General features: G+C 43.6%; 1 protein-coding gene across 11 annotated transcripts in view; it reads left to right on the top strand.

The window, feature by feature from the left end:
• akt3a (v-akt murine thymoma viral oncogene homolog 3a) overlaps window positions 1-19367 on the top strand; it is a 522194-nt gene that overhangs the window by 473028 nt on the left and 29799 nt on the right. For 10 of the 11 annotated variants that reach the window (XM_038815257.1, XM_038815276.1, XM_038815325.1 and 7 more), the window contains 2 exons: window positions 946-1160; window positions 11469-11556. In XM_038815257.1, coding sequence (XP_038671185.1) covers window positions 946-1160; window positions 11469-11556 — 303 coding nt within the window. Of the gene's footprint in view, window positions 1-945; window positions 1165-11468; window positions 11557-19367 lie in introns of those variants that run through there. The other variant, XM_038815331.1, reaches the window with a different exon arrangement.

Genomic DNA, 19367 nt, shown 5'->3' with positions numbered 1-19367 from the left:
TAGACACTCCCGTTGACTTGTTGAGCTTTCTGTGCTGTAAATCCTATGTACTTTCTACCCCTTTTGGGATGGGGAAATGAAGATAGTTGGCATGTAATTTGATACATCATTGGAATCATCACATGTAAAACTTTCAATTGCTGAAAGGGCTTTGCACATTAACTTGCATGTGGGCTACAGCTTAGATGCCAAAAACAAAATAATATTGGAGCTGTGATAAATGTTGTTTCCTGAACATGGACTTGGGAATTCTGCTGATGAACAAGGGTGGCAAATGGTGGCAAAACTGTAGTATAATGACTTTATTTAAACAAATCTTGCATCAAATCTGAGATATCATGCCAAACAACATCAATTGTCTAGACATGTTGCTGGCAAACTGACTTTTGGCAAATCTGTCCTGTGCAAGCTTTCATTGTTCCTGTGATATCTCTCACTAACTCTATAGAATCCTGCTATATCTGTCTAAATTCTGGCACAATCTGCTTCTCCCTTCACTACATTGAAGTACAAGCTGAATGTTTCAGCTTAGAACTATAGTTTAAATGTACCCTGCAAAGAGAAACTTATACGGCAGTTTGAATTAGATTTAAAATAATGTGAAAAATGCCTTGGGTTCTTGCTGAGCTGATGAGCAAGAAATGATGACTATACAAGAGTGTTTAATCTAAACCTGGATATTATGATTTTCATACAGGAGAAAATTGGGATGGCTATAGAAAAAATGGCGAAAATATTATTAATGCAGAAAAACATTATACATTCTCTTGAAAATAAAAGGCTTGGGTGAATTATTTGCTTTGACCTTGCCATTTCAATATTTTAGTGACATTTAACTCAAAAGTCATTTAAAAGTTTACTTTTATTAATACTTTGGGCAAAATGAAAACTCAGTTGGTATTCAAGCTGTGGCAAACATGTCCTTTGTTTACTTTTTTTGCATAGGTTTTAGAAGACAACGACTATGGCCGCGCCGTTGATTGGTGGGGTCTGGGTGTTGTTATGTATGAGATGATGTGTGGCCGGCTACCTTTTTACAACCAGGACCATGAGAAACTTTTTGAATTGATCCTAATGGAAGACATTAAATTTCCCAGAACGCTCTCATCAGATGCAAAATCATTACTTTCTGGATTGCTTATAAAAGACCCAAATAAAAGGTAATTCATTATATGATCCCTCTGTTAAAACCTCTTTAAGAATTGTTAAAATTTGTATTCCACACTGTGGTCTGTTTCTAATCTGCTGCATGTATAGTGTCTTGGGTAATTTGTGGAACAGTATTATTTCTAGATATGCAGACCTCCTGAGATAGTGGGATTCAGGTTATTGGCTAAGTGTAAAGCTACAGGAATTTGAAGTGACAGGTTTTCTTTGAACAGTTCTAAGTTGCATATATGTCTATTAATATCTGTACAAAATTATTTGGCGTGAACCTGGATATCATCTTTGTACAGGAGAAAATTTGGGTAGGTTAATAAAAAAAAGGGCTAAAATTTAACTTGTGCGTAAAACATTGGCTGTTATAAAGTCAGTGCTAGAAATTGGATTGAAGTTTCTTGCTTTATCAGGTTTGGGTAAGAAACATTGTGCACGCCAGAATGCAATCACTGAAAATACAACCAGCTTGGAGTGCTCGGCTAAAATTTCCAAATTGTCATTTCATTTATAGTGCATGCAACCAATGCTATGATTCTAACCTAATCCATCTGGGGGGTTGGGGGACACACACACACAGGGAGTGGGGCTGAAGAGGGAAGCCAGTCATGTATTCCATCCAATTTTAAGATGGGGTGTGAAAGGGTGTCCGTCCTGAACCTGTCACATTCTTATTGGCCCGATTTGGTTAAAATTGGTACTGAAATGCTATCTCAATGAATTTTTCAGAAAAGGTTATGAATGCACTTTGTGAATGAATAAAGTACTAGTAGAGTTGTACATCATTGTTCTCAGGGGGTTTGGACAATGACAGTCACGATTATCTGCTACCCTAGGAGATGGAAACCATTGCATAAGTACTTCTAGTGGGACTCCTGGTAATTGTAAATGTATAAATTGGTGAGGTCAGTTAGAGCACAGTACATTGATAGTAAATTCATGCTCAGAACACAAAATATCTGACCTTTTCTTTCAGGTTGTTTTACACTTAAGTGTGGTGGATATGCACTGGGGACAGTACTTTAAATTTATATATATATATATATATATATATATATTTATATATATTTATATATATTTATATATATATATAATATATATATATATATATATATATATATATATATAAAATTGATCTTCTAAAGTGCTGTTCATGTTGTGCTGTTTTATGAGTACTGGAGTGTCATGTTCTGTAATGGTTATTCTGTTAAGATGGAACTTAATTATTTCAGGCCACAAAGCTAACTGTTAAGTTTTCACAAGCCCAGACTTTAACTGGCCAAAGAATTGTGATTGAAATGTGTTTTGTCAGTTTCAAGTTGCAGCTGAGAAGCACACAGTATTTTAAGATTGCTTTGCATCTGTCATGAAATGTGATGTGCGTGTGAACAAGCATGCTGTTTTTAATATTGCTGCCTTTCATGTAGCATTACTTGTGGTAAGTTAAATTATGTGCTATTTTATAAGAGCAGGAATATTACACTATGTAATGAATAACATTTGTTCTATTACTTAAGATATTTGTTAATTTAAGATCCCAAAATCTAATTTTTAAATAATCAGAAGATCTGATCAAACAATTCTAGTAATAGAGGTAGAAACTATTTGAGATTTATTTGCAGCATGCATCTAGTTTCTCTCCCAGCGCTCCTTATTCTCTCTCTGAGTTTATACATTCCCTCTCTTAGTTTAAACCATCTCTCTCTCTCAGCTTAAACAATCTCTCTCTCAGCTTGTACATTCTCTCTCTCAGCTTGTACATTCTCTCTCTCAGCTTAAACAATCTCTCTCTCAGCTTATACATTCTCTCTCTGTTTATACATTCTCTCTCTCAGCTTATACATTCTCTCTCTCAGCTTATACATTCTCTCTCTCAGCTTATACATTCTCTCTCTCAGCTTATATTGTCCAGAGCCCAATGTCCTGCTCCCTCCACCATACTCCCACTAAGCTGTTGAACACCCATCTTTCTCTTTTAGCCTCAATGCTAACCAATATTATGAACAAATCTCCCTCATCAGTGCTGTTTCTCACTCGTTTAAATCTGACATCATGCATCTCCTCAAAAGCCAACCCTTGACCTCATTGTGCTTGCAAACTACCACCACATCTTAAGAACACAAGAAATAGGAGCAGGAATGACTACGTAACCTGCCAAACGACTCCATCATTCAGTACATGGCAGATCTTGGGCTTCAACTCCTTTTTCCCCAAACTCCTCCCCTATCCCTTAATTTCTTGAGGCACCAAAAACTTTTCTATCCCAGCCTTAAATGAATTCAGGGATAGAGCATCGACAACTGTCTTGGGTGGAGATTTGCAATCATTTGAGTGAAGTAATTTTCCTCATCTCAGTTCTAAATCTTCATCTCAGCCTCCTATCCTGAGTCGCAGCTCTCTCCAACCTCACTTGCTTCTCAAGTTCTTGTTGTCATCTCCTAAATGAGTAGCCAGTTTTTCCTGAATTCCATGTTTGAATCTGGCCAATCAGGTTTCCACCCTGTCACCAAACTGAAACAGCTCTGGTCAAAGCCACAAATTACATCCCATGTCATTATAAACTATAGCACTCTTTTGCCTTCTCAACCTGTCTGCAGCTTTGGACATGGCTGCTCACACCATCTTCCTCCGATGCCTCTCTACCATCTTCCAGCTGGATGGGACTCCTCTCACCCAGTTCCAGTTTTATCTGTCTAATCACAGCCAGCTTCACTTCCTGCTTGCACACCGTTATCTCTGGTGTCCCGCAAAGATTTGTCCTTTTCCTTTAACCCGCTCCTTTTTCTCACCTACATGCTGCTCCTCGGTGACATCATTCGCAGTATATCATTAGTTTTTGCACGTATGCTGATGACACCTTGATCTTCATCAAATGGGGGAACAGTGGTTAGCACTGCTGCCTCACAGTGCCAGGGTCCCAGGTTCGATTCCGGCCTTGGGTGACTGTCTGTGTGGAGTTTGCATGTTCTCCCAATGTCTGTGGGTTTCCTCCAGGTGCTCTGGCTTCCTCCCACAGTCTAAAGATGTGAAGGTTAGGTGGATTGGACATGATCAATGTTTGGCGTTATGGGGATAGGTCGGGGGGTAAGTGAGCCTTTGCAGAGCGCCCTTTCAGAGGGTTGGTGAAGACTTGATGGGTCGAATGGTCTCCTTCTGACTGTAGGGATCCTGTGGATCACCACCTTTCTCAACTCTAACTTTTGTTAACATATCGGACTGTTTATCCACAGAAACATAGAAAATAGTCGGACATTCAGCCGTTCGTGCCTGCTCCACCATTCATTCTGATTATGGCTGATCATCCAACTCCCTGACGTGTTCCCCCTTTACCCCCATATTCTTTTATCCCTCTAGCCCCAAGAGCTATATCGAACTCCTGCTTGAAAACTGCTTTCTGTGGTAGAAAATTACACAGCCATTCTCTGGTTGAAGGAATTTCTCCTCAGCTCAGTCCTAAGTGCTTTACCCCTATATCTGGTATGATAGGGACAGAAATTTATTCCAATTAAGTTTTGGGAAGACTGTTTGTGGTGCCCACTCCAGCCCCCATTCCCTAGCTGCCAACTCCATCCCTCTCCTTGGTGCAACAAGTATAACGAGACTAAACCAGTATAATCACAGCCTTGGTTTCATGTCTGATCCATAGGTGAGCTTCTTAGAATCCCTACAGTGAAACAGGAGGCCATTCGGCCCATCAAATCTGCACAGACCCTCTGAAAGAGAACCTAATCTTCACATCTTTGGACTAACCACTGTGCTATCGTACCACCAAGTTCCGTTCACCTAATACCTTTGATATTCTTTGGCTCCTGGTCAAGCATAACCTTGATTTTAAATTCACGTTCTTGTTTTCAAGTCCCTCCATGACCTTTACTTGCCCTGCCTTTGCAATTTCCTCCCACCCCACAACTCTCCAACACCTCTGCTCATCTAATTCTGGCCTATTGAACACCCCCAATTTTAACAGCACCACCAGTGCCTTCAGTTGCTGAGGATCTAAACTCTAGAATACCCTCCTCACACCTCTTTACCTTTCTACCTCAATTTCCTCCTTTGAGTGTTAAAACCAATATCTTTGACCAGGATTTTGGCCACTTGAGTTAAAATATTCTTTATATGGCTTGATGTCTTATTTTGTAATGTTCCTGTGAGGCACCTCGTGGCATTTTATTACTTTAAAGACACTATGTAAATAAAGACTGTTGCCCAAGAAATTATGAAAAGCAGCGAGTCTTGAGGGGTAATTAATTTGAGAATGTGCTGAGAGCAAACAATTTTCTACCCCTGGCGTTTATGGATGCTCCATATTTAAGGCCGAGATGGACATATTTTTGGTGTTCGAGGAAATTGAGGCATTAGGGAAGCAGGCAGAAATTTGAACCTGAAGATCAGCTATCATATTGAAAGCCGCAGCAGGGAAGAAGAAATCAGAAATCCATAGAAACCCTACAGTGCTGAATGAGGCCATTCTGCCCATCGAGTCTATACTGACCCTCCCTGTAACCCAGACTGACAGGTACTCCGAGACTGATTTTTTTTGTTATTGTCCTGGACAAGGCACTGTGGCAGGGGTGGTTGGAACCTAGTATTCGGCGATCATGGTGTCTGACCAAGTGCCACACTAGGTGGACTTGCGGATGGAGGCTTTGAGTTCCCAGAGGCCGCTATTGGAGTTATTGGCCAACAAGGGGGTCTGTGAGATAGGTTTGGCCAGAACTATGTGGGGATAATAAGATGGGGGAAGTCCCTGCGGCTATGCTGTGTGAGCATTTAAGGCAGTGGTTAAACGAGAGTTTATCTCAATTGGGGCACATAAGATGAGGACTGAGTGGGCAGAGAGGCCGAGGTTGGTGGAGATCATTCTGGAGATGGACTGGAGATTCTCAGTGGTGTCTGAGGAGGCACTGCCGAAGGAGAGGCAGAAGTTCCGAATTGAGTTGGGCTAATGTCAACTGGGAAGGCTGTGGGACAGAGGTGCAATGTACGAGTATGGGGAGAAGGCGAGCAGAATAGTCGTACACCAGCTGAGGAGGCAGATGCCTCGAGGGAGATTAGGCAGATGAGGGACGGAAGGACAGAGGGGATGGGGAACAAGCTGGTAACTGAACAGGAGGAGGTAAATAGCATGTTTGAGGCTTTTTATTGGAAATTGTACAGCTTGGAGCCCCTGGCATGGATGAGGGCATGAAGTGGTTTCTGGATGGGCTGAAGTTTGCAAGGGTGGTTGAGGTGAGGGTGCAGGGGATGGGGGCCCCGATTGGACTGGGGTAGGTGATGGATTGTATGGGGGCGATGCAGTCGGGGAAGGCCCTGGGCCTAGACGTATTCCCACTGGAGTTTTATAAAAAGGTTTGGTTTGAAGCCGGGGCCCTTGTTGGTGGAGATGTGCAATGAGTTGGTAGGGAGGACATGCTGTGCCAGGCGCCTATCGCGCTCATTTTAAAGGAAGACAAAGACCTGGAGCAGTGTGGGTCGTATGGCCCGATATCATTGTTAAATGTGGATGCGAAGGTGCTGCCGGTGCGGATAGAGAACTGTGTGCTGGGGGTGATGGGGAAGAGGAGATGGGGTTCAGAAGGGGCAGCAGCTATTGGCCAATGTTTGGAGGCTATTGAACGTGATAATGATGGCCATAACTGGCCGGGAGGTGGAGGTGGTTGTGCCAATGGGCACGGAGAAGGATTTTGAACTGTGTGGAGTGGCGTAGTGGTATTGCCACTGGACTTGTAATCCGGAGAGCCAGGTTATGGTCTGGGCTACCTGGTTTGAATTCCACCATGGCAGATGGTGAAATTTGAATTCAGTTTAAAAAAAAAAATAAAAATAAAAATCTGCAATTAAAAGTCTAATGACCATGAAACCGTTGCCGATTGTCGTAAAAACCCATCTGGTTCACTAATGCCCTTCAGGGAAGGAAATCTGCCGGCCTTATCCGGTCTGGTCTACATATGACTTCCGATCCACATAGCGATGTGGTTGACTCTTAACTCTTTCCACCCCCCCCCCCCCCCTCACTGAAATGGCCTAGCAAGCCACTCAGTTCAAGGGCAATTAGAGATGGGCAACAAATGCTGGCCCAGCCAGCAACTCCCACATCCCAAGAACGAATGGAAAAAAAAAAATGTTTTTGAGATGCTGGGACGATTCGGTTTGGGCAGTGGTTAGTACATTGAGTCAGGTTGTTGTATTGGGCACCTACCTTGTGTGTGGACCAATAGGGTCAAGTCGGAGCATTTTGGGTCTTGCCTGATGGACGAGGCAGAGGTGCCAGCTCTGCCCTTTGCTCTTTGTCCTAGTGATTGAATCGTTAGCAATGGCACTTAGGGCTTCAAGGGGATGGTGGGCCATTGAGAGTAGGGTGAGGTGGAGCACCGGGTCCCTTTATATGCTGAATACCTCATATATTGCAAACCCGGTTGAGAGCTTCAACATGATTATGGGGGGTGTTCAGTCTTTTTTCAAGCTCAATATGAGGAATAGTGAGATATTCCAGATTAACACCGGAAACGGGCAGTTAAGGAGGTTGCTGTTTTAGTTGATAGGAGTGGACTTTTGTTATCTGTGGATACACACGCACAGAGTTGGGCCCAGCTACACAAATTAAAACTGGCAAAGCTGGTGAAGGGAATGAAGGAGGATTTTAGGAGGTAGGATGAGTTGCCTTTGTCGTTGGCTGGAAGGGTCCAGACAGAAAAGATGACAGTGTTTCCAAAGTTTTTGTTCATGTTTCAGAATCTCCCAATTTTTGTGCCCAAGTCTTTTTTTTAGTTGGGTGATTAAGATACTGGGGTTCGTGGGAATGGTTCCCTGGGCTAGGAGGGTGTTGGCGAACATAGATATAGTTCGGAAGTGGGTGGTGGACAGAGGTCCGTGTGGGTATGGATGGAGGAGGCATAGTGTAAAGGGGCATTATAGTTGGCTCCTCTTCCATTCTCGCCGGCCAGGCATTCCACTATCCTGGTGGTGGTATCAGCGTTGAGGGTGTGGAATTAACGTCGTCAGCACTGAAGGATGGAAGGCATGCCCCTGTGGGTGTTGATTTGTGATGATTACAGGTTGTTCTGGCAGGGCTGGATGCAAGGTTTCAGGGGTGGGGGCTGTTGGAGATGGAGTATTTCTTTTGGTGGGGGGGGTAGGTTTGCAGAATTGGAAGAGCTTGAGGGAGTGTATGGGAATGGGTTCAGGTGCCTGCAGGTGAGGGACTTCTTGAGGAAGGAGATGGGTTTGTTCCCATAGCTGCCACCTCCAGCGCTACAGGACAAGCTGCTGTCCAAGGATGAGATAGGCACGGGTAAGGTGTCAGATATGTATGGGGAGCTAAGGAGGTCCGGTGCAACTGGGAGGGGCGATGCAAGCTGGGGTGTGGAGTGAGGCTCTGCAGAGGATAAACTCATCCTCGTTGTGTGCAAGACAGAGTCTCATGTAGCTTAAGGTGCTGCATAGGGCTCATATGGTGGGGTCCAGGAGGAACTGTTTTTTTTCCAAGGGTGGAAGATGGGTGTGGGCAGTGTGCATGGAGTCGGCGGGCCATGTCATTTTGTTTTGGGCATGTCTAAGGTTGAAGGGGTTCTGGAAAGAGTTTGCAAATGTAATGTTGAAGATTTTGGGAGTGGAGCTGGCCCTGAACCAGTGGGTGGTGATATTTGGAGTGTCAGAGGATCTGGGAGTGCAGGTAGGGGAGAGGCTGATGTGGTAGCCTTTGCCTCCCTGATGGCCTGAAGGCAGATCTTGCTGTGCTGGCGGGCCTCAGAGCCTCCGAGTGGAGGATGGGGGAGTGACCTGGCAAAGTTCCTCCGCCTAGAAAAAATTAAGTTCACCATAAAAGGGGCAGAGGAGGGTTCTGGGTGCAGCCTGTTCATTAGCTTCTTTAAGGGCAATTAACATGTCAGCGGGGGAGGGTTCTTTGTGTTTTGTTTGGGTTTTGGGGGTAAAGGGATGAAGATGGCAGTATGGGGGAATAGGGTTAATGGTGTATGGTTTGCTGGTGCTGTTTGGTTGTTTCTCTTCTGTATATATTTGAAAATACCTCCAATAAAATATTTTTTTTTGAAAAGATAGTTGTGAAGCAGGAGAGAATCGGTGGGAAGGAGTCTTGAGCACGAAAGGCAACTTAAATGGGGTCATGCACACTCCTTCGGCCCTGATGCGGAATGACGCTAAAGCAAAAGCCCCAATATAAAGTGCACAAGCCAGTCCTATTGTATCACGACACTAAAGCGAAATGTCATTGAATGAGTCAGCTTAATGGAACTTGGCTCACAACTCTTCGCTAGGGCTGTGAACCACAAGTCATGTCTTAGTTGGCCTGAGTCCACAAAATATTGTGGGGGGGTTAGGAGATGCCTACCCCCACGATGGAGTCGATCAGGTCAAGAAATAAAATGAAAATCGCTTATTGTCACGAGTAGGCTTCAATGAAGTTACTGTGAAAAGCCCCTAGTCGCCACATTCCGGCGCCTGTCCGGGGAGGCTGGTACGGGAATCGAACCGTGCTGCTGGCCTGCTTTAAAAGCCAGCGATTTAGCTCAGTGAGCTAAACCAGCCCCTACCCACACCCTTATCATGCGGCAGGAAAAATTGGGGGTGGAAATCCCAGGATCTGGTCCTGTCCAATATTTTCACTTAATAAATTTAGAGTACCCAATTATTTTTTTCCAATTAAAGGGTAAGTTAGCACGCCCAATTCACCTACCCTGCGCATCTTACAGTTGTGGGGTTGTGGCAGACACAAAGAGGCTGCCCAACAGTTTTAATTGGCTCCAGAGTCCTTCCTACTCTTGAAAAAAATCTAACCCCAAGTTCGCCCAGTAGAAAGCTTTGTATTAATCTACTTTTTATTCATACATTTTGAGCAGGTCATACTTTGGTCATTATTCACTTCTTGCCTCTTTTAGTTTTTTCAAATTGTTTGAGGTGGGAAAATTTGAGTTCTCATTTCCAACATCCATATCTGGCACTGCACAGATGAGATGCCTCGTCAAAATACATCTTGATATTATTTTTGAATTATTGAAAATCACAAGAATCTTCAGTCCAGCTAATGGAATGCTGTGATTTATTGTGAATTATTACTTGATTATTTTGTGTTATATCCTGGGTCCCAGAATAACCAATCTGCAACTATCTATTTGTGACTCTAATTATAATTCGGGCTTCCTCCCAACATTTTAAGCTCATGTTTATTTCCTACACCTGTTCTCCTTGTGATTCCTCAGTGTGACCAACGATTAGTGTCAAATTACCGACAGTCCTTTGGTATGGATGTACCTGCTAGGTATTGGCATGAAATTGCTTGGGCTTCCTTTGCTAATAAATTAGCTACATTGTGGGAGGGTTTCTACTGGTGGTACTGTCAAAACATCTATCCAGGAAGCCACCACTCCGCTCCTGGACTTGCCCTGATATAAGGAAAGGTCTGTACTGGGCAGCACTGTTAGAATGTATTGCTGTACAGCACAAGCAGGTCAAAAAAGACAATCCAGGTGGTGAGACGCAGGTATTTGCTGTTGGTACTTTGCAGGACCTCGTGTACTTTGCGGAAGAACAACAACTCCAGAGCAACTGGTCCCTCTTACCAGAAGCAGCACTGTAGTGCAGTGTATGAGAACGGTCTTAACAGCTCAGCTCATTGGTTCAAATGGAACTGAATGAAGGTCCCAGGGATGAATTGTCTAGTATTGCTAATCCATGTCTTTTCCGTTTTTTAATTCCAGTCTCCTTAGTTTGGGTGATGATCTCATCTCAGACTAACACCATTATGTAACCAACTTCCAGGCAATACAGCAGGGGACCACCGCTTTTCTGGCCATGTTCCTAATGGCCCACTGTGTCAGAATGCTGCATCCACAATACTCAGTTTAAGTTCCAGAAACAATTTTTCAGCTTGTCATGAATATTAATAATTTTTGAGAGGGAGGACATATTTATTGTCGGAAATCTTGTCCAGGGATTGCGGTTTTACATATTCAGCATCCAGAGTAGACGCGTATTCATAGTGGATTGGGAAATTTACTGCACCCTCACCTCTCAGCAGCACCTAGTCTGTAGCTTGTGAAAAGAATAAACAAATGAGTAAATTCTTAGCAAAAACATTTTTTTTAACAACATTAAAAAAAACACAGGTATAGCTGCAGTTCCGTTTTAATTTTCCATCACATCAGGTAACTATGAATTTCAAACAAGTAACACAATCTAGTTATATTGTGACAATGAGTACCCAAAGTCTCCACAGCAAAACCATGAAGGAGTGAAGGGGAATTGTTTTAACAAATTGGATATGCACTGTTAATTCATTCTGGTTTTACCATCAGGCTTGGCGGTGGTCCAGACGATGCAAAGGACATCATGCAGCACAGCTTTTTTACTGGAATCAACTGGCAAGATGTTTATGACAAAAAGGTTGGTGCACTTCATTCATCCATTCTTGCCATGCCAACTAGGTAATGGTTTCATCAGTCAGCAGTTAGAAAAATAATATATTGATTTAAGTAAATCTCCACTTGAAATACCTTGAAATTTCTTTCAATAAGAAAGTTGCTTGATTCAAATTATGCTTAATCAATTTGAAATCCTAAATATCATGATTATATTGTTTTCCTTGCTTTCAGTGGATTACTTTCTATCACAAAATGGAATATCTTTGATTCTGGAATATTTTGACTGAAAACTGAATTTTTCTAATATGTCAATTTAAGTTTTTTATGTTTCTGAATTTGTTCAATCACGTAAAAAAATGTATTTCTATTATTATCTCACAATCTGTTACTATCTTTCTAAGTTGATGGGAAGATTAATCACAACTAATAATCTTTATAGTGTCACAAGTAGGCTTACATTAACACTAATGAAGTTACTGTGAAAAGCCCGGAGTCGCCACACTCCAACACCTGTCTGGGTACACAGACGGAGAATTCAGAATGTTCAATTCACCTAACAGCACGTCTTCAGGACTTGTGGGAGGAGGCCGGAGCACCCAAAGGAAACACACGCAGTCACTGTGAGAACGTGCAGACTCTGCACAGACAGTGACCCAAACCAGGAATTGATCCCGGGTCCCTGGCGCTGTGAAGCAACAGCTAACCACTGTGCAACTGTGCCGCCCATGTGAGATTCCCTTTTGAATGCAGACCAAAGGTCTTGTCTAGGCTGCATTGTTTGATCTCAACCAGGACAGCAGTTGGAGCATTTTAGCTGACCTCAAGCCTCCTGGACTGAAGAAAATAAAATTCAGTCATGCAAGATTACTATCCAATGACTTTTGCTAGAAATATTAGAACATAGAACAGTACAGCACAGAACAGGCCCTTTGGCCCTCGATGTTGTGCCGAGCAATGATCACCCTACTCAAACCCACGTATCCACCCTATACCCGTAACCCAACAACCCCCCCCCCCCCCCCCCCCCCTACTTTTAAGGACACTAGGGGCAATTTAGCATGACCAATCCACCTAACCCGCACATCTTTGGACTGTGGGAAGAAACTGGAGCACCCGGGGGAAACCCACGCACACACGGGGAGGACGTGCAGACTCCGCACAGACAGTGACCCAGCCGGGAACCGAACCTGGGACCCTGGAGCTGTGAAGCATTTATGCTAACCACCATGCTACCGTGCTGCGAGAGATTGGTGAGAGACTAAGAAAAGACTGGATTATATTGGCTCTGATATTCCCTATTACTGAATAACCAGCAAACACTTGCGTGAAATAGTCACTTAAGAGAGTTAACAGAAGACAATTGTCACACTTGAAACATACCCCAAATGTGCCTTCGAGAAGCGAAATGGGGAAAATTTCAATGAAGACGATTATTTTGATCCTGTGAGGCCAGTGGGAAGATGAACTTGCTGAAGGCACAGCTTGAAGAATCTAGGCTTACAGAATTGTTGCCTTATTTCGAAGTTATCACTTGGTTGTACAGAACTTGAATACTTGCTGAAAGGAGAGATAGGTTGCTGAAGCTTTCCATCTTGCACTCATCAGGACAAATGAAGGACTGTCAAATTTCAAAAGATGGCAATAATTTACACAACAGGTGAGAGGTTGTGCTGTTTGGTTGGCAAGTCAACTGATTTGGAGAGGCGTTGCAATGGTGATGTCAACGGGGATCTTTGGCCTCCCCATACTTCCATGTAATTCAAAAGATGCAGGCTCTTCTTGGTTCGGTTGACCCTTTTGGTGGAGTGAAGGTCTTATAGAAATAATGGATTCTCATGAAGCTGCAAAGCCTCTTGTAGACAGAGGTTGGTTCTCGGGTAGACTTGGAAGCTGGGAACAAGCACAGTACTTTGGCTGCATTGGAAGACTTTCAGCTCTGATGGTTTAGATGTTTTTCTGCTGGATTTACTTTATTCAGGATATTTCAAATGATTCCTAAAAGTTAGTTTCAGTCATATGACTGCATGGTTAATACTTCTAGTAAAATAGCAGGTGACAATGGCCATTCATCTCTGCCCCACTTTGAACTCTCATATTCTCCTTTGTTCAATATGACACTCGGAGACCAACATTCTAGTGATCCCATATTCCTCAAACACTGATTCATCCTTAAACATGAGATGTTAAATTTCACAGGTAGCTGTGAAGTACCCTTATTCAGGTTCATGTTTAACTAAATATTGACCCATGTATAGAATGCTGTCCATAGTTTAAATGCCCATAGTCACATGTTAAGTTGCAGCCACCTCAACTAGCTTTGTGGCCATTTTCACAAAGTATTATCTTACCGTCTGTAATAGCAGTATCCTCATGCTTGTACTGAGCATGTGTCTGGGTGTAAATATATACACTTATATCCATTATTTCTGAATGAAATGTTGCTCATTTTGCTAAGTGTGCTTTACACTTAATTTGCTCTGTTTAATCACCTTGCTTTAGAGTCGCCAGGTATCTTTATACCACCACGAAGTTCAAGTTCAAGTGCTGATCAATAACTCAATACACCAGTTAGTAAGGTTCAAATCAAAACACATTTATTATATACACAGTTAATCGCTACTCATGCATAAAATACTACAGAACTAGACTATTTCTAACACTAACAGGCCAATACTAGGTCAGGGGAACAAATGGCCTTTCATTCAATCCTGAGTCTGCAGGCTTCCAGCTGGTATGGACTAAGGGTTAGGAGCGCCTATCTCGTAGTGTGCGTTGACTGGACACTTGTTGGTGCAGCTGCTAGGCAGGTCACGGTCAATAGTTGTTTCGAGCTGCTGAGAGACCCTGCCAAGAAGGACGAATTGAACTTGGGGACTCTATTTTATAGTCCCCAGGGGCTTCGCGCCTTTTTGGGCGGACCCCGTACCTGGTTCCAATTCATTGGACCATGTTCCCAATCAACTGATTTGATTTCCCCAATACTGGGGCTGTTCCCTGATCGCTGGGCGGTTCCTAAATGTCTGTTGGCTTCTTTTGTTTTGGCTCCCACTGGCGCCGAGGAGTCTGGCTTGGTTTTGATTATCTTAACTGTTGCTAATTGTTCCCGGGGATCGCTCATCAATATGCAGATGGTTGTCAGTTTCAGTGCTGTCTGGTTTTCTGCAAGTTCTAATATACAGGAGATTTTGCATTCTGCTTGCTTCCCTGTACCTGTCCATTTTTCCCTGAGTTCTTAGCGAATCTCCATTTTAAGTCGGGAAGTGGCCAACCCAGGTGGCTACAGAACCATTCTAGCTTATTAATATCATTCATGAGAGCACTTTACCTGACTCATCAACTTGCCTTGCAGTCCCTAACCTGAACTCCCATTTCCCCCCAAATCCTCCCCATGCACCCTCTTCTCCCAACTTTTTTTTCACCTAAATGTACTGAAGCTACCCAGATGCCAGTGCTCACCGGTGGAATGATTCCAGATCAATTTGGCATCAAAAAGAAGACGACGCATGCCGTCCAGATCCTTTCCTCCCAGCCTCAGTGTTTTCTTCCATCCACACATATTGCAGGAGCTCTTGCCTTTTCTCACCTCGCGTTCGTATCCAGCACTGGCCCATTTATGCTGACTGTCGTCTCACTATGTACCCTGGCTTTACTCAGGAACAAATTGTGCTTTGTGAAAGCAAATGAAAATTGAATGATTTAATATATGAACACCTGAAAGCCCTGCAATTTTTCAAGGTTGTTTGTTGGCTGCTTGCTCTCAATCTGGTGTTTCAAACTTCTTTGCAGCAGTTCAGCAAAGGAGGATAAAAGTTTTTCTTCAGTCTTCCAATTTTCTAGAAAAAAAAAATCAACAAACCAGCCAAGTAGATGAGACTGGAAATGGAATTGAAAGACTGATAAATGATCAAAGCTATTGTCTGGTTTGTAATTTGATTGAAGTGTCTCTGTGGCAGAAGAATCTTTCAAAAAGAGTTTGAGAAGAAGAATTTTTACATTGTATTCAGTGAGAAGGATGCAGGTCCCTAGCCAAAGCCTCTGGAGGAAGAGGGAAAACAAATTGTGAAAGAATTATGCAGAGATATGTATAAAGTTTGTGAGATACCTACAAGATAGGTGGTTGATATGGGACTGAATCTCCTCTTGGTCATTTTTGCATCAGGGAACTTTGTGGGAACTGTTTCTGGTACTTGAGCACTTTTAAACTGCTTTGCCTCCCAACCACTCCAAATCTCATTGTAACGTCAAAGATGTGCGGGTTAGGTGGATTGGCCATGATAAATTGCCCTAAATGACCAAAAATGGTTAGGAGGGGTTACTGGGTTCCGGGGATAGGGTGGAACTGAGGGCTTAAGTGGGTCGGTGCAGACTCGATGGGCCGAATGGCCTCCTTCTGCACTGTATGTTCTACGTCTGAACTCTGGAGCTATTGTGTGATCTGCCTATCAGTTGCCTGGACTTATCCTGCGAGGGTAATATATTCAGACAAGTTACAAGTTTTTCTTTTGGGTGTAACGGCTGTCAGAATCGGCCGTTAAAGTTGGAAAGGAGGGGTTCTTGACATGATTTTGGTTGCACTATTTTTATTAAGTTGTCAACATTTTAAACATTAAAAAATACAACCCCAACCCCACCCCAAACAAACCGGGAACAAAAGCCCTTCAAGTGGACAAGAACTCTTGCTTGCTTTATCGTACCTCCCAGTCCCCGCACATTCCACATTACTTTTCCGAACCGGGGACCTCTCACCGCCCTGCCCCTGTTTATCAGTCACGCCCATTACGAGGGCTAATCCGATCCCCCACCTGAATCTTAAGACTAGAGCCTACTCAGGTGGCTGCATGGCCCACCCCACGAATGGGACTAAGAACTGCTCCCAGTTACCGTCGGCCAGCTCCCTGCCCCCAAACCACTTTCTCTCTAAACAGCACCTCTCTTCAGCCCCTCCTCCCCCATCGGGCAGGAGATTCAGAAGTCTGAGAACACGAACGAACAGACTCAAAAACAGCTTCTTCCCCACTGTCACCAGACTCCTAAATGACCCTCTTATTGACTGACCTCATTAACACTACACCCTGTATGCTTCAACCGATGCCAATGCTTATGTAGTTACATTGTATACCTTGTGTTGCCCTATTATGTATTCTCATGTATTTTCTTGAATTTTGTTTAATTCCCTTTTCTTCCATGTACTGAATGATCTGTTGAGCTGCTCGCAGAAAAATACTTTTCACTGTACCTCGGTACACGTGACAATAAACAAATCCAATCCAATCCAATCAACCCCCATTCGCACCTTCTAGGCAAGCTGAAATCTGACTGTCCAGGTTCGACCAACCGCAACCCCTCCCCAACCTCGCTCCTGTTCACTAGCCAACTCCAGTTTGGCTATTGAGGTGGCCCCAAAACAGTGGCTGCCTCTCTTTCCCCACCCCTCACCCATAACAAAGACACTAAAAGTAAACAACCCACACCCAAATCATCCACCTCCAGTAGCGAAACTCCCTTAGCTCATCCTCGTTACCCCCACAACCTACATACCATCTCTAACCCAAAACAACCCACGGAGAGGAGAAAGGCAACCCCCACCACGAAAACACACCCCAAACAAAAACTTTAATAACTTTTGTACAAAGAAATTAACGGGCCCCAACAACAAAACATATCCCCCTCATCCCAACCACAGACACCAAAGTCCCATTGTCTATCTCAGTTCAGTCCCAATCCTTCACAAACGCCTCTTCTGTCTCAAAATAATAGTACCTTGAGATGTGCGTGATCCTCGGCCTTGCAGGGTTTACCACCCCGAAACGCATTCCACTCTTGAAAGCACTGCCTTTGCCCTGTTAAAGGCCACACACCTTCTCGCCAGCTCCACCGTGACATTTTTCACCTCCGCTCCCAATCCTGCTAGGCCCACCTCAATACCTGCTCCTTCATCTGTTAGCTATGAAAGCAGACAATCACAGCTCTTGGTGGCTAGTTCATCTGTGATTTTGGCCAGAGCGACCGATGGGCCCTATCCAGCTCAAAATGGGGGCATCCTCCTCCAGCTCTAACAGCTTCGTGAACATCTTCGCAAAACGTTCCATTGGTGTTGGGCCCTCCACACCCTCAGGCAGTCCCACAATCCAAAGGTTCTGCCATTGTGACCTGTTCTCAAGGTCCTCAACTTTGGCTTTCAGGCCTTTATTTCTGTCTTCCACCTTCAGCAATTCCACTTCCAGTGAGGCGAGCTGATCACTGTGTCGCGACAGAGCTTCCTCCACACCCTTCAGCACCCCACCATGCTCTCGAACGTATCCACCCGCTTCAGCACCTCACCATGCACCCGGACCGCCTCCAACTCCACCCCCTTCAGCACCTCACATATTACTACAGTTTGAGAGACATTATTTGAAATAATTGCAGAAATCAGTGGCTGGACCTCAGAATTAATGTAAAAGCCTCTAAGAAAAAGGAAACCTGGAGGAGAGGTATAAGACCTGAAAGTGAAACTTTTGATAGAAGTAGCGGATGGACATAATTTAAAAGAATATTTGAAAGTGTGACTTTTGAAAATGGAATTTGAAATCGCTCATTTGGAAGTGAGACAAGATAGTTCACGGTATAAGAAACATCTGCGGGGAGGGGGTTTTGAAGAGAAATCCCAGATATTTACTGGGGTTCAGAAAGGAGTGTGTCTTCCCACAGTCCTCTTGTGTGCTTAAAAATGACTGTGTGTTAATGTGAGCAGTGTAATTTAAGATGTACTTTTAAATCCGTGTTAATCCTAAAACCTGTGTGCAATTATATTAAAGTGGGAGTAAAGGAGTATTATAATCCTATTTTTTCATGTCTAATAAATATTCTTGGTGTTAAAACTAATTAGTGGTCCTGACTCTTCCACCACATTTTATACAAAAAAGGTAATGTTAGTCTTTTGAACCAGGGCTCCAGCCTGGGATCTTCCCGTCCAGTTATAACATCAACTGGGGGGCAGCACGGTGGCACAGTGGTTAGCATTGCTGCCTACGGCGCTGAGGACCTGGGTTCGAATCCCGGCCCTGGGTCACTGTCCGTGTGGAGTTTGCACATTCTCCCCGTGTCTGCGTGGGTTTCACCCCCAGAATCCAAAGATGTGTAGGGTAGGCGGATTGGCCACACTAAATTGCCCCTTAATTGGAAAAAATAATTGGGTACTCTATAACATCAACTGGGCTCGTAATTGTGGCATCCAGAAGTCATAAAAAATATATAAAGACCTTTTTTTTTCTTATGGTGAATTGATCAAAATTGCATAGCCATTGCAATAGATAGTACAGTATATTCATTGGAGAAAAGCAAATTACTGCGGATGCTGGAATCTGAAACGAAAGGGAAAATGCTGGAAAATCTCAGCAAGTCTGGCAGCATCTGTAGGGAGAGAAAAGAGCTAACGTTTCGAGTCCGATGACTCTTTATCACTTGTGTGGTAGCTGGTCAGATGTGGTTCTGTGATGGAAGCTTGTATATTTTTGTCTCAATGAAACTCTATAAAGGAGACAGAGCCATCAGAGCTCAATGCAAGTTGGAGTTCAGTGGTTCAGTACAAGTTGAAGATGGAGGCTCAATCAAAAAGCTGAGAATAAGCAAAGATGTAATTGCTGCAGGTGTTTCTGTTCCCTGAAGATAATATTGGGTCTGCCATCCAGACCAAGTTGAGGAGATTCTGCAGATGAATGAAAAGTTTATTGAGAGCGAAGAACTGAGGGAGATCAGTATTAGTAGAAAATTGGTGATGGGGATATTGATGGGATTGAAGGCAAATAAATCCCATGGCTTGATAATCTGCATCCCAGAGTTCTTAAGGGGGTG

The sequence above is a fragment of the Scyliorhinus canicula genome, chromosome 1 (assembly GCF_902713615.1).
Source record: "Scyliorhinus canicula chromosome 1, sScyCan1.1, whole genome shotgun sequence".
NCBI classification, from domain to species: Eukaryota; Metazoa; Chordata; class Chondrichthyes; order Carcharhiniformes; family Scyliorhinidae; genus Scyliorhinus; species Scyliorhinus canicula.
The sequence above is the reverse complement of the archived record's forward strand: the minus strand, read 5'-3'. Positions and strand labels throughout refer to the sequence as shown.